The following is a 16,658-nucleotide window of genomic DNA, read 5'->3' as shown; positions in this document are numbered from 1 at the left end:
TGACATTTACTAGTACTAAAAACTAACTTTATCATACTGAATCTAATTTCAGAAAGAAATTAGATGAATTCTATGAAAATTAGGTTTACTAGGCTAACATTAATTTTTTAAATAGTCTTAGGAAGTCAACAAAAATATTCACAGAATTTTATATAAAGGAAAACCTGTGCCCTTCATATAGTTCCACCTGAAATTTTCAATTTATGCAGCAGAAACTTTTCCTGTTGTCTCTAGAGGTAAGGAGTTATTGAGTTTGTATCTTTTTTTCTATCATTTTCTGAGTATATTTAAGGTAGAAGCACTTCTTTAAATGGTGATAGGAAGTTGCATTTGCAAGTTTTTAGGAAATTGTGTCTTCAATATCAAGATGAATCCCCACATTTTCAGCTAGGCAAGAAACAAAAACAGCAATTATAACTTGCCTAAAAGTTAGGCAGTGCAATTGGCTTCCAAGTTTTCAGTACTTTGTAAGCAACCAAATCACCACATAAAATACATCCTTATGGAATGATGGAGGACAAGGAGGGGGTTTTAGATTCAGCAGCATTACTTTAACAGGAAGAATTTAGTACCATTCAAGCTTGTACACTTGCTTAGCCATCTATCTATTTATGATTCTGATGAACTTTTTTTTTTAAAGGCAGACATATTCATGCCTTAGTTTATTGCAAACCCCACAGTTCCATTCAATTTCACTCTAACAGCATCTGAGGCACAATAAAACTTCCAAGGGAATGTGATGTGAGTTTTGTGGTTTGTGATTTTAGCGTATCCATTTTCTATAGTTAGGATCATATGGGACTGGGCTTTAAAAGAGAAGGTGAAAATATATTATTATCTAGTTTAGACAGTGATTTCTGAACTCCTGCTAAAAAATATTTGGTATGTAATCACTGAATGCAGACATCAAGAAAGTTAAACTCCCCCTGCTATTCCTGTCTCACCTATGGTTGTGTCTGACTATGTATATATAGGAAAAGTACTATGTAAGAGGACAAAATATCTCAATGATTCAAGGATGGATATTTTTCTCCAGCTAACAAAACCAATTTAAAGTAAATTTAAAAATTTCATTGCCTTCCCAAATATATATTATATAATACTATACTGGAAGAGTTCTGAATTTCTAAAGGTACTTGTATTTTGGTCATAAAAGATGATCATGGCATCTTAATCAAAAAGTAGAATTCTCACAGAAGAATAAAACATGTCTCCATACCTCTGCAATCTCACTGGCAGGAGCCCAGCATATTTGATAGGGCATAAACCCCTACAATAGGCAAACACCGTATTTTCCAATGATAATTTAACACCTGCTTCTCAACTTCTGCCGCATTTCTCAGGACTCCCTGCCTATGGAATTTCTGTAGTTCCCTGAAGCGCTGATAACAGAAAGGGAGTGTTGTAAAAATGTCTTTTTTTATGTCTGGTGTTCTTTAGTGAAAGTACTGGGAGACATTCATCATTTTTAAGGAGCTTTCTTTTTAATGCCATCATGGGAACGTGTTTAATTTACTGCCCCTCTCACCATTGCTCCTGAAATAGTGAAGACTATTTTCATGGAGTGGAACAGCATTTTGAGATTTATCATGTGTGTCTTAGCAGTACCAAATGTTGACGTGGGAAAAACTGAAAAGGATGGAAGAAAAGCCTCTTTCAGGTAAAGATACAGTAATTAAAACAAAGGTTCACATAAAACAGTTGGAAAGCTCCACATTTTTTAATGCTGCTTTTTAATGACCTTCATCCTTCCACATTTGACACCTCTAGCACAAAAGGCAGCTTAGATAAGAGCAACAAGAACAACTCAATGAGCAAGGAATGGCTCAGGCAGCTATTGTTCATGGGTTAAAAATATACATGGAACACTTTTCCACTTATACATGGGACCTGTGATAACTTTAGGAAACACCACGTTATTCAGCTAACCAACATTAACAGTTAGGGAACTGTAGAGGTTGCCTCACATATCCAGTATCACACAGTAAATGAGAAGCATGGATAAGGGCTGGAATCAGTAAACCAAACTCATAACTGCCCATCCTAAATTCTGCTCCATATTTCCTCTATTAAAATTCAAGTTCTTCCAGACTGCCATGTTCTTCTTTCTTATTTCTGGGCACTCACCAAAGGTAGTTCCACTGGGAGAAAATGAAAAGCAATAAATTATCCCATAATTTCAAAATAGCACAGTTGATTAAACATGTATTTGAACCTTATCTGAAGTTACTGAAAAACTAACCTAGAACTGAAAATTAACCAAACATTTCCATTAAAACAAGAAATTTTCATACATTCCATGGTAGCACATTACCTATGAGAAAATCATTACAAAAGCATCTTGATTGTCTGTACACATTTTCCTCTAAAGGAAAAACATGGCAAAAGTGACCTTGGGAGAAAAAGGTATGGTACAGGCAAACTGAGAAATTAGCATAAATATCTTTGAAATATATATATAGCATCCAGCCTGCAGAATACATAGAAGCAAGCGAAAATAATGAAACATGTCAGGACGCCACCACTGCAGGAGATCTGCCTGCATATCAAAAATAGCAAGGCAGTTCCTGCATCAAGGCTAGGAAGACACAGTGTATTGCACTGACAAGGGACAACAGTATTGGCAGAAATGGCATCTCTGTAATACTAGTTAAAACAGGAGTACATCCATGCAACTTCAGTTGACCCATTAAAGTTTTGATTACAATTCCTGTGCATAGTCATACCAAATAAAAATGTACAGAAGGGAATCAATAGTGATCTGGAAAACATCAACAGTCTTGTGAGGAAAAAAAAACCCAACTCCATTATCCTAAACAGATGGCAATTTTGAATATATATTGAGAAATGGGAGAAGAGTGCAGTTGTGCACCAGACTTTCATTTTGCAATATACGGACTAAGATTTTGCCTTATTATACCCCGTAACTTTCTGAGAAAATCTGTAGCTGTCTTCTCTGTTGAATGAGAATGTTTCTCCAGATCTCTCAAAACTGAGTCCTTAGCCAATACCACTGCAAAATCCCCTAGCATTTCAAGTCTTACTTCCAAAGTCTGCTGTAGCTGGACTTCTTTCCTGAGGGACAAAGGATAAGTGGTGAACAGTAAAACATGAGAACACTGATACAAGCAGGGGATGAAATGCGCAGAGATAATCCCACAGGGTCTCATAAAAACTGAAAAATTACCCACAATCTTTCCATGGATCAAAATAAGACTGTGCATACTCACCTGTGCTCTGGAGCAGTTTATTTATCTCTGAGCTACTAAATTCAATTTGAGTGCTACTATGACCTTCACCTTAACATTTCTGTGAAAATAACTTCCCTTCCCACCCCTCCAAAATAGAGCTGAAGCAGTCTGGCAGTTTATCTGCTAGGCACATGAACATACCTTTGAGAGGAACTAGGGTTAGGTTCCTGTAGAGATATTGAATAATTCTCATATTAATTGATTAATTATCTGGGAACTACATTGCAGCTGCTCCTCAATAATACCAATACAAATACAAAAAGTGAAGATATAGCAAGTAATTCAACAACATTTTGAGCCAAAATAGTGCCATCTGTTATGAGACGTCTGACAACCTGTTCAATTATTTATTGAACTTTCAGCCTCAGCATAACCCTTTTATTACTGATGTCAGTGAAAGTCTGGGATCAAACTAAAAATGGATTTTTCAGAGAAAGAAACAAAGGTGAACTCTCAGAGAAGCCCTGGCTATGGATGTGAAAACATCTCTACTCAAAATTACAGTGAAGTATGAAAGTGCTGTCCTAGCCATAGCATCATAGAATCACAGAATGGTTTGCAAGGGACTTTAAAGTTCATCTCATTCCAAACCCCCTGCCATGGGCAGGGATGCCTTCCACTAGATCAGGTTGCTCAGAGCCCCATCCAGCCTGGCCTTGGACATTTCCAGGGATGGCACATCCACAATTAAAGAAGACACATCCATGTGTCTTCTGAAGATGCAAATCAGTCATAAATGATAATTACACTGAAATGAAAATGAATGCACATTTTCCTCTATTTTAAGGTTTCTTAATATTTTATATTATTTTTCACAACTGAGTCTTGCTTCACAGTGACTTTTCTGACTGGATTAAAATGAATATTCTGAAGAGAGTATTATTTCTGGATAAAGTTCACCTACAGGCAAGATGATTGAAAGATTCTGGAAGTCATTTTAACTAGAAAGACCTTAAAAATAAACATAACTTTCTATAAACTTTGCTGAAACTTTCTCAGTAGTCTCTTTCTTCCTCCATCTATTTATTAAAAATATCAATATTGTGCTTGAATGATTGAAGTAGATCAGGACAGATAAATTCCCTGATCCACTTTCTTTTTCAGCTTCATTCACATTACAGGATTGGCTTTTTAAAGCTATTTCTTCCACTTTCTGACAGAGAATGGTGCTGCAGCACAAATAGTTACGCAATACATAGAGTGTGCAAATATTTGTAGAGATAGTTCTGTGCAATTCTCTCAACCTCAAGGAGCATAGACAGCAATTCTGACAACTGTTCATACACTTGGGATTTACACTTATCATCAGTGTTAATGAAATAGTGTCAGAAGCAAATCCCTAAAAACCAAGACCTGTTAATTGTCCTAATGAAAGACAAAAGGCACCATGCAAGGAAGGGAGTTTCATTTGCCAGTTAATTTCTGCAGGCAATTTTTTCATTTTGTCTTAATGCTTTTTTTTAATTCTTATTTCTGCTCTGGATTTGGTCATTCATGGAATGTGCTGTGAGAGTTTTTTCACTGGGCTGTGTTAAAAATGGGCATTCCCACTATGTTTTTTCCTGTACTCTAAATATTTGAATTATCTAAAAAGGCAAATCCCTCTGAAATGTTTTTGCAATGACTTTATGTGCAAGAGAGTTTACAACATAAATTGCTATATCAGCAATTCAATCACCTGGTTTCATATATGGACACATAAATATGGTATAAAGAACCATTGCAGAAAACCTTCAATAGCTAGATTAATGTACAAATAAAGTAGATGAATCCTAGAATCACAGGAAGCCTTAAGGTGGCAGAGACTTCAGACTTTATGCACAGCTACATGAAAAGCTAGACCAACTTTCTCAGAGCCTCATCCAGTTGAATTTTACCAAACTCCAAGGATAGGGAATCCACAGCTCCCACCACCACCTGTTTCTGGGCTGAACCACTCTTCCAATGAAAACTTCTTTTGCTTATGTCTAATCAGATGCCACAGATAAACTCCACTGTTCATGACATACTGTCATACAACCTGGCCAGCCAAACAAGATTTACCTGGGCAGCGGGGAGTTTTGTGTGCCACAGCAGTACCACTGATAGGACGACCATTGGGAGTGACACACCAGCAGTATCCAGTGTAACTGTGGCACTGAACCTGTCAGAAACAACAAGAACCACATGCAGCTTGTCAGACATATGCCTGTTATCCTACAGCATTCATGACACATGAGCACAAAAGACTTACCCAGCCAGCTATATTGACAAAACCTAGAACAATAAACTGCAATGGACCCATCTCAGTCCTATATATGATCTTTTAGCATAAAGCATATTTCAAGCGAAGCGTGGTAGGTCCTTCAGAATCAAATGGAAAAGAAAACTATTGAAATATGTGGTTGTTTACACCCTGTCTTAGATGAGTGAGGTGCAGGTGTCATAAAAACCTCACAAGGAAGTTCCTTCTGGGACACATAAACTGTTCCAGAAACAAGCAATCCTGAGTTTTTTTCCACATAGAGAACATATTGTTCCACCCACTGAAGGAGCAGGACAGACTGCTTCTGCCAGCATTATTCATATCCCAAGCTGTCAGAAAGGAAGCTCTTGGAATTCTACTCAGAAATCAAATTCATTATATTTTCTAAGGGCCAATATCACTTCCCTCATCATGCTTAAAAAAAGAAAGATTGTCTTCTGCACAACTCCACAACTGAAATGCAGTACAGAGGTGGCAGAAGGTGATCATGACTGGAATATATACCTCAGGATAAGCTTCTAACTGTGCTCCTTCTGAATTCCATGATCTAAGTAAATTAGTCTCAGATCAAATGCTTGTGAAGAAATTCAGCAGAGAATACAGAAGGATTCTGTATGATTCATGCTTTAGCACTTAAGATATGGATTCCAGTCATAAGATTTCTGGTTCAAATCACAAACAGATCACAAATTCCAAGCATTTTACCATCTGATGAGTGTTCAGGGGGCTACAAGAATGACTCAGCTGCCTCATCCTAGAAGAACAGGGAGTGTAATTCACCAGCAGGGGTAATGTTTGGCTCCTTTGCTGGCCAACTGTGAAAAAGAGAACAAGGACTCCATACATAACGCAGATTTTCCTTCCATTTTTTCTGATGTGTTGGCACAAATTACATTTAATTTTGAAGTTACATTTCCCTTCATTACATTTGTCTCTTCTTCACCCTTTTCAAACACGCATACTCTGACTTTCCAGTCATGCAAGACACTGAATGAAAAATTTTCAACCTGACTGTATGTGCCATCATCATTGCATTCTGGGATAAACACTTGTTGAAATTCTTTGCGAGCTTGTTCTTGGGTGTACTTCCTCTCAGCCACGCATCTGGAAACATCTAGAGAAAGGGAAAAGATAAGTCAGTTGGATTATGCTAATCAAAGAAAAGTGATCATCTATATTATAAAAAAGACAGCTCTGAGACTCATGTAAAGAGAATCAGAATTTTAATAAGTGAAAATGTATGATCAGCTTGCATTAATTCAGGGAAGAAAACCAATGCAGGACAATAATTTCTGGACAATAATCCATAACTGGGAAATGAAATGGAGAGATGCCTGGAGAAATAACCTTTCTGTTCCAAATGCCACCAAAGAGCAGAAGCCCAAACAGGGCTTTTCCTCTCAATTTAACGCTGCAATAGCTGCCACACTGCACCCCACAATACTCTTTCAGAGCTGGTGGCAGCAACAGCTTTCTAGTGCTTCAGGAAAGCCAAAGGAGGCAGCAGGAGCACAGCTGCCTTGTACTTCCTACTTACTGCAGTTAGGCAGCAACTTCAGCTGTGACTACAGATGTCCCCACCATGCTGATAAAAAAAAGATTAAATATGCTGTACAGTGCAGGGACTTATTGGGAAGGTGATTCAGTAATAATTTTGGACATGAATGATTCATATTGTGCTAAAATTTAATATGACAGTTTATGATTTGAGCATGGCACATCAAGTCTCCCATACAGTTCTTTTTTCTCCACTGTGAGGTTTTTTGCACCATCTCCTTTGTTACTTGGCACTGGTCTCCATCCAAGACAAGTTAGCAAACCAGCCAGCTTTAATTCAGTGGAGTTTCTATTGTCTAATAAACTATATTGTCTACTACACATGCTTCATTTCAGCTAGGCAGCCAAGGGCTGAAAAAAGACACATAACATCAGCTGTTTTACCTTTTACACTACAAATTTTAACATGTTGCTGATGCAGAATCAGAACTTCAGAATCTGCTTGAGCTGAGGAATTTCAGGGAAAATGAGAATACCACAAAGCTTAAGTTAGTATTAATGACTTCAAGATGTGACTGTAACATCGAAATTAGGATGACTTCAAACATACAAGCAGAGAAATTTGCTGCTTCTGATCTCTGTTTGGTTTAAAGACTGTTTGACAGAAACTGGCTAATCCCATTTTAAGGCTAAAACTGTCCAGTGATTACCTGTGAGACAGGGGTATTGCGGTGAGTCGGTAATGCTTGCGCAATTCTGCAAAAGCATGGGGACAGCCTCTCTAGTCCATGCAAGCTGCACATTGAACAGAATCTGAACAGCGATGCAACAGCACTTGAGAGAGTTTTGCATTCCTAGGAGTACACAGGTGAGACAGCTAAATTCCCAGTCCCCCAAGTACCCTCTCTGTGCCAGTATGATCCAGACACACACTCACAGAACCATCCTGGAAACTTGGTGGAATGGCAGAAGTTCCTTTTGACACGGTAAACCCTTCACTTGTCACCTCCACTGAGCTTTGGACAACTCACCTGGCAACAGTAGCATTAACAAATCCCTTCAAGTCCTAGGCAATCTGATGAGGAAGTGTAGGAGTGTACTGAGGACAGAAACTGGTCCTCAGCATCTGCATTCTGAAAACAAAATTGGAACCCCTTAACTCTAATCTTCCTAAGTCCCTCCTGGTCTTGGGTTTGTGTGCACTAGCTCTGTGCGTTATTTTACTCTTCTCACAGGAGCACTATGAGAGTTCATGTTGCTAATATGCCCCAAACACAAATCATTTCACTTTGAAAAACTATGTTTCAGTCTTAGCATCATTAATTGTATTATGTTTCAGGAGTGATACTCACAGACATGCAATGACACCTGAAAGGGACAGAAAAGTTCAAGCATCCAGAAATGTGAGAAATAATAAGGAACTGAATTAATTTGTACTATGGCACTTTAATAGTTTGTTTCTCCAAGCGAGAATTTTAGCCAACATACTGTGCAGCTCAGGTAAAATCTGTTAATGTGTGCACTGCCAAAGTTTTTGGGGAAAAAAAAAGAAAGAAACATTTTAAGCAAGCTTTGGTGTCGTAAGCATTCTTCTGAGCATGGTTTGGTTATACAGTACTTAATAACATGTGGTTTTAATGTAGCTAGTATTTTAACTGAAAATAAATCACTCCTTTGTTGGACCTCTGTCCTCGTTTTTCTAGAATGACATGTGGTTTAAATGTCTAAAAGGAAAAGTGATATAAATTCCATCGCATAAGGTCTCTGGTATAGTACCAGCAGGGTTGTAAATTATCTTCAATAGTTGAATTATCATGAAAATATGCCAAGAAGAAAGAGAAGTTCTCCAAAACTGTCCACCACTTGTTCCTAAACGGCCTGATGCTCTAAAGGCCTCCTATTCATGGATGATCTAATATGCTTTAAAATCAACATCAACAAATTTATTGGAATATAAAATTCACATTTGAAGTCTTATTTTGTATTATATAACCATGGAAACATTTTAAATCTGTTGGGCATTACTGTGCTTCAGTATATGCAAAATAAAACCATGAGGAAGATCTCTTATCAAGTTAAGCTCTGAAACTGTGTATAGTTAAAATATTATTTCCAGTTCAGGTTTTTTTTTTATTTACCAAGGTATTACTGAAGAAGAATAATTATGACACAGAGATGAGGTCCAAACCTGATAGAAGAAATGCAATCAGGTGATCAAGATAAAAAGAAGACATATAAAAACATTCATACTCAGAATATTAATGGCCATTAAATTATTAATTCAGAGGAGCTAAATTCCTTCCAAATAAAAAAGAACTCAATGAAAAGAAATTATAATATTTTCAATAAATTTGTAAGATTATACCATCTGATCATCTGCCTCTGTGCCCTGCCTTCAAAATCTGTTGCATAACTTTCAATAATTTTTCCAAAGAAAAAGAATTCAATATATTTAAGAGCTATACATTTATGCAAAATAACAGCTGAGAAAGGATGAAAAGAATTAATTCCTGACACGACTGGGAGAAAGGCTGAAACATGAGCTCACATCAAAAATACCAGAGGAGAGATAGTTGTAGGGAAACCTTGCAGCTCCTAACATGCATAAATAAGTGATGGGTGACATTCTAATCCATAGGGAAAAAAACCTTCCACATGGCCATTGCTCATGACCATTTGGCAAAGGCAAATCTGGGATTCACTGGACAAAGTCTCCTTTGACTGCACCCAGAAAATTCTTCTCTACAGGCCCCTCTGTGCACCTTGTAGTAGTGTAAGTAATGAAGATGACTCACATGAATCTCAAATTAGTAGGATGAGTCTAGACGTATGTGGTTTGCCAGAATTTTGTTTACATAAATCAATCAAGCAAGCAATAAATACATCTAAAGGGATACCATTAAAGTCTCTTACACATAGATTCAACTTTGCTATTTGTCTAGGAGAGGAATCATTCAGATCAGGATGGACCCTGATTATTTTGATATGAAGACCGAGAATGAAAGGTGATAGGACTTACCTGGTGCCTTTGTGCTGATTAATCAGCCCGCAGCTTTTGAATTGTCAGCACTGTCCCTGACAAAAGCAGGCTAAAGCACTCTTATGAAGTGAGCAGTGTCCCTCTGGTGACAAACCTTAGAGCAGAGGGGACTCTGAGGCTGCAAGGTTTTGGAAGCATGACAAGCACTGTGTAATGCTGCAAAGCTTTACTTTTTTTTTTTTAAATCTGTTTTTGTTTAAACTTTTGGAACTTTCTAGTGGAAAAATAAGGGGCTTGAAACTGTAATTGGTTTCTTACTAGAATTCCCACTATACTTTATTTCTCTTCCTAACTGAAGTATTAACAAGGAAGCCAGCAGGCTCAAGCTGGAATCTGGTATATGACGTGTTAAAAAGACTTCTAGGTTCTAAGACCTGTTAAAATCTGGCTGAAATGCAGCCTAATTTGCCTATAGTCATACAATGAGAGGAACTAAATTTGCAGATATGCATGTCCAGCTGTAATTTGGAATTATGTCTATGACTAACTCAGTGAGACTTTATCCTCTCAACTCCAGGTAAATGGGATTTTACATCCCACAACCTTGTGGGGAATTGGAAAAAAAAAATCTCCTGAAATTGACCATGAAGAGGCATGAGTTTACCTTAAATCAGCTCACTGGGACTCTGTTAGCTGGATTGGTACAAGGCTTATTGCATTTTAGCACAGTATGTTGGCCAATGAGTTGGTTGTACCTCTGTGACTCAGCACCAGGACTGTAAAAGCAACCAGAGGATTAATAAAACAAACACATCTTGGGGCATAAAGCTGAATACAAAAGTAGGTGTATGGGAGTGGACAGAAATACACAGAACTGAAGAGAGTACAGAGTTGTAGCTGTTTGGGCAGGTTTTCTTTCTGAACTCCCCTGGTGACAATTCTGGCTCCCAGGGGAGAACAGTAACCAGAAAGCACAAGCAAAATATAAAATCAGCTTAATTCTGATCTAAGTTACTATGTGCAATAGAAAATCTTCACCTAAGAAGTGAAGTGGTGCCACTACATTGCTGCAGGATCTTCCTGAGATAGCACTGAAGTCAACAGGAAATTCTGGAAATGGAGTTAACCTCACAAACAGCACCAGCCTGACTGGGAACTAATCTCATTTTATGCTTTATTTCCAACAGTACAACTCCGAAAACACTGAGCTTCAGGAAGAAAACACATGCACCAACTTCAAGTCTGCTGGCTAATCCTTGAATAATATATCAAACAGAGAGAAGTTTGTTACTGCAAAGTAGAAGCTTATCATTATAACAATGACACAAACTCATCAAGGGTGTAAACACCATCTCTAAGGTGACATTCAGTACAATTGATTTACAGGAATTTTGGGGCTCTATAGGGAGTTGTAACCCAGATTCTCTCATGGAAAGTAAACAGCTTGCAAAAGTATAGATAAATCTCTTGCAAACGTTTCACTTTAGTTCATCTGGTATTTCTCGGTTTGCTACGTGTCTTAGTAAGAATAAAAATACCTTTCTCAGTCTCAATACACGGAGCAAACTTTGCTTGCTACCCAAGAGATTACTGTGTTTGACACAATTTTGTTACATATTTATAAGCTAAAAGTACACTTCATCCTTTACTTAGTTATTTTATTATATATGGAATATTCTGTTGAACATATTAGTAACATTTACTACTTTGTAAAAACTATATATAAAGTGTTTAACTTAATCATTTGAAGAAGTTTCCTTGAGAGCTTCCCACAGATAGTCAGCTGTTTTTACACTAAAGAGAAAGCTTTTCTAGAGTCACACAGATGTGAACAAGCAGACCTAATATAGACACACATAATCCAAAGACCTTTCACTGCTTCCCTTTGCAGCTTGATTTTGCCAGAATACCTGTATGCACTTGTCCTTAAACTTAGAAACATGCAGTGCAACAAGCTGTTCAAAGTTAACTATTTACTTGAGCACTTTACTGAATTTTCCTAGCAACAAACCATAATTTGTTTCTGCTTCTGTGCTTCTTTCCCACTGCTATATCCTTTTGGTAAGTGGTAGTGATATGATAAAAGTCAAATGGTCTTAATTTGTAGTTAATTTAACAAAAAATTTTATTCAGAGCACAAGACATCACTTGGTTTATATGGAATGAACCACTCATGAAAATTTCCCATTATATTTGACCTAGGTCAATGTATATTCTAAAGGACTGATCATGTCTAACAGCAAAGCAGATAAAAAGCTGCAGCCTCTAGTGATAGGAAACACGTAGCAAGCTATACATGCTGAAAGTATCAGTTTGAAAGATGCAGAGATGTTAGCCTCTTGGGTTGGAAAGGATGTCGGCACAGACATTTAGCCTGACAGAGCCATAAAATAATGACTTGCTGCTTCGTGACAAGAGCTGGCCAACTCTTTCACTATTTATTTTTATAGCTGCTTTCTGGATTCAAACAAAACAGCAGAGCGATCTTAGCCTGAACTCTCCTCTATTGGCATCTAACAGACAGAGCCAGGCAGTGTGGGGTTTCTTGGTTGTTTTCTTTTTGCTTTTTCTTTTTCTTTTTTCCCCCCCACATTTTGCAACCACACAGCAATTTAGATATCTAAGCTCTAAGATAAAATAAGGAATGCTGTGCTGGATTCCCTCTTGGCACACTATTTCAGTTTGCTAACAGTCACATTTGGAGAGACACAGTCTGATTAGAACTGAATCAAATACTTCAAGAAAAACTAAAGCAACAGCTTTCTGATTTTTTTAGATGCCAAAGGCTACACTAGTTTTCTGAGCAGAGCAGAGATTTGATAGTTTGGAGAAGTCTAGTTTACTAATTCTGAAATTCTGAGAAGGTCTGCAACTGTTTGTGGCTCCTAGTCTTCAGTGCAGTATTATTGTTTCAGCATTCTCTACTTCCCTTCTTTTAGGATGTTCATTTTTATATGAGGTCTGAAACTTAAACTGAAAATACATGAGCAGAAATGAAAACTCCACAAAAAAGACCCCAAAAAGATTAATTTCAAATCAAATTGCTGTAGTGCATATTTGATTTTATGAAGACCCATTTTTTTGTACATGAGAATGCTTTTAAATGCCTTATTTCTGTGCAGTCTGGCTTCAGCAAATTCTCCTTGGAGAAATACTATCAATAAAAATTTATAATTTTAAAAATAGACCAATTCCATCTACAGAAAACTGTGGATACTATTCCAGTGTTACTTGTCCTGTGTTCTAAGTACCACTAGATACATTTAAAAGAGCAAAGGACATTCCACAAAAAAGTATTCCAAACGTACTTAAAACTTTATTCATTGCCATTAAATACTTACTAGAAAGTATAATCAGAAGCCAACTCCACGTGATTTCAGAGACAACACAAATTGTAACTTCTCTATGCAGATACCTTTTTCACCAAGATGTTGAATGTTTTGTTTTTCAACACTTCCACTACAATGTCCTGATGTGTAACGTCTTGAAACATAATATAAATGAACACTCAAAACTCAAATGAGTTTGGGGCTGACAAGTGTTTGTATCCGGACTGCCAGCATCACAGTCTGGAAACTTGCAGTCATCCTACAGATTAAACACAGTGTCTACAGTGAGAAAATACGTCTGAAAAAGGAGAAGACAGCTTCTAGCTAGAAGTATTTTAAGAGACAAAAATCTGCCCTATAATCAATTTTCCCCCGTAAGGTTTATTTTCAAAAATTCCAAAGCTAGTACCACTTCTCAATATATTATTTTTTTAAATATATTTTTCAAAATAATGAAAAAACCTGCATCACTCTTATTTTTTTTCATAAAAGATGAGAAGAAAAAAGAAAAGGGAGAGGAGAAAAGGTAGAGATGAGGACATGTGAAAACTCTCCTGTTTTCAATGTACAGACTGTGCAAGGTCTCACTCTGTTCAGGTTTATTGTTAAGACTGACACCTCGGTCCAGTCCCACTTTCACTCATTTCAGTTAGAAAAAGAACCATACCTACTCACTACTTTTTTCTCTCTCCACATGAAACACCTTGGGAGCATGTTCCACCTCCCAAACACATCCCACAGGGCTGCCTTCCAGGCAGCAGGTGCACTGGCCAAGGCAAGGTCCCTGCCCACACTCGGAGCTAAGGGACGTGCTCAGGCACCGCAAGCACACGTCAAGCTCACACCCGCCTGGCTCACAGGCAAACCTGGGCTGGATGGCAGCCTCCATGGGAATTCTGGAGAAGGTGTGCACTCAGAAACCACATCCAGCATTTACAAACCAGTTCTGTAGCTAGCGGGCAACTGTAATGTTTCTCCAAATTACGCTTGGATTCATTAATTGTGGGACCAAGATTAACTTGTGGTCTCAAAACAACCACTGCCCAGCAATGCCTTCATTCTATTCACAAAGGGAAAATTCTATTGGCATGTTTATTCAAAGGCAGAAATTTCAGTTTATCTAAGAATGCTTTTGATCCATTCATTAACACATTGTGCTAATAGTTTAAATGAGTGAAACTTTTCTCTATTTCTGAAAGCCTTAATTTAAAGAAACAAATGCTGAGCATTTTTTTCTTTAAGGAAAGCAAATAGTAAAATACCTATTTTATGAGAAATTTCACTCCTATTTTGATGTGCTTTGATTCTTTATGTGGCTTGTGAGAATGAAGATATTACCTTTTGTCATATCTATGATAGCTCATAAAAGAACAGCATTTTTAAACAGTGAGGCTCTTTAAGATACCATAAATGAATTAAGCTAAACATGATCTACCTAGGGTTTCCAATGGAGAAAGGGGATCTACATAGCCACAGAATAAAAATGACTCTGCTCTGTGTGAAGGCTCCCCTTGGTGTACTCACAAAGCAGTAAGTCACTACCGGGGCCAGCTCAGCAAATACTGAATACATACTCAGTGTTAGCCAGATTAAATTCCAAACCCCTCAGAAATTAAATATCACTGTGTAAAGCTCTAACATTGCCATTTTCAGTAAAGACCACTTAGAGATTTGTGAAAATCCAGTTTAGCAGTTTCTTGTAAATCCAGGTTGCTGTTACATGATGATAGTGAAGTAAGGAAATGTGATGCAAGCTGGCAGTGGAGATTTTATAGTGACTGACAATTTGTATCAAAACTCCAGCCATTAGAGAAGTCTTACTTTAGTGAAGTACTGGTAGAGAAACCACAAAATCCAAGTACCTCAGCTGGGATATTTTAAGAATTCTGTGTTAGGGCAGAGGTATGCTGGCAAGACGGTACATATGAATTTGTTTTTTCATTGATCACAATGATCACATTGATCACAAATACCAAATATTACTACTGAGCCTCTTGTTTGATACATTCAGAATATTAGTCTCCAGGTCCCCAATTATCAGCGAGGTACATTCACTAAAAAACAAACTGAGGAATGAAATGAATATTCTTAACACTATTTAAGAAACAAGAAGAGAAATAGAAGAAAGAAAGAAAAAAAAAAGCTGAACAGCCTTAAACCTGTAAAAGAAGGCACCTCTGTGCATGCTGCCTGCTGGGAACAGTCCATCTTTTCCCTGAGACACATAGATACAGTCCTCAGGAAAGCACAGCTGGCCAGTGCCCAAAGTGCACCAGGGAGCACTTCCCTGCGTGGTTCTCATACTGTCTCCTTGCATTGCTTAATTAATTTGTGCAGACATAACGTCTGTGTTTTCTGAGCAGTTTAAAAGCAATTATATTGCTTTTCCACTTCTTGTATGTTTTGTTCCTTTGGCTATGCTGGGCCAAATTTACTGTGAAGCACTTGTGTGTGCATGTGGCTGATCCCCATCACAGGTGATATTTTAACAGTCCTCCTAACACAAGTAGTATTTCTCAGCTGTCAACACACATTTATTTATTAGATCCGTAATGTGGTTGCACAGTAAATGTCTGTGTCAAGCAAGTGGCAAATCTCCAGAATTTCAGAGTTAAGATTCTGTTTGTAAAAGTATCCAAAAATGTGGATGCTCATCTACAGTGTACACAGATTATATGAGACCTTAGAATCTCCAAAGATAGGCTGGAAAATTTATAATATTTTAACTTGTTACAGCATTTCCAAGCTTAGTAATGGCTTCCAGCAACGGCTGGAAGTGGACTTAAAATAAAAAAAGTTACAAAATTAATGTCTTCAGGAAAAAAAAAGCAATTAGAACAGTCTGTTTTGATGGTGATTTTGTTACAGGTGGGTTCATTCATTTTCAGGTTTGTTTAAACTGTTTTGTTCTCTGCTGCTGTCATCAGGAACTAGAAGTACAAGGGAAAAAGTTGTTTAAATGCTGCCATTTTACTGTGATCTTTTAAGCTTCAGGATCTAAAAATGGTTTCCTTTGCAATGCTAAAGAATTGCCTGGGCTGAGCACTCTTGCTGTGAATGGAACTTGAATTAGAAAGGAAAGCAAGCACACACAGAGCAAACTATCCCTTTGTAATTTTAGTATTTATGTGTTCAAAACCAAATAGATGAGAAAAATGTTGAGAACAGGTGAGAAAGAGAAAAAAGAGTCAATCTAAATTTGGCTTTCTCAAGAAAAAAGAAATCACAGATCTGAATATACAAACAAGAAATGATGGACTCAAAATTATTCCAAAAGGCTGTCAACATAAACTGTCAAGGTCTTTAGATTTCTACTGATAGACTGAACCAAACAAAGAGCTAGTCACCATTAAATT

At 37.4% G+C, this 16,658-nt stretch overlaps 1 protein-coding gene across 1 annotated transcript in view; it reads right to left on the bottom strand.

Annotated features, from left to right (window-relative positions):
* SMOC2 (SPARC related modular calcium binding 2) overlaps positions 1-16,658 on the bottom strand; it is a 139,949-nt gene that overhangs the window by 75,042 nt on the left and 48,249 nt on the right. The window contains exons 3-4 of the mRNA XM_082277054.1: positions 6,504-6,610; positions 5,295-5,394 (exon numbers count right to left, since the gene is read on the bottom strand). Coding sequence (XP_082133180.1) covers positions 5,295-5,394; positions 6,504-6,610 — 207 coding nt within the window. The remainder of the gene's footprint in view (positions 1-5,294; positions 5,395-6,503; positions 6,611-16,658) is intronic.

The sequence above is a fragment of the Coloeus monedula genome (genome assembly GCF_965178545.1).
Source record: "Coloeus monedula genome assembly, chromosome: 2".
NCBI classification, from domain to species: domain Eukaryota; kingdom Metazoa; phylum Chordata; class Aves; order Passeriformes; family Corvidae; genus Coloeus; species Coloeus monedula.
This window is presented reverse-complemented; position numbering and strand designations above follow the sequence as displayed.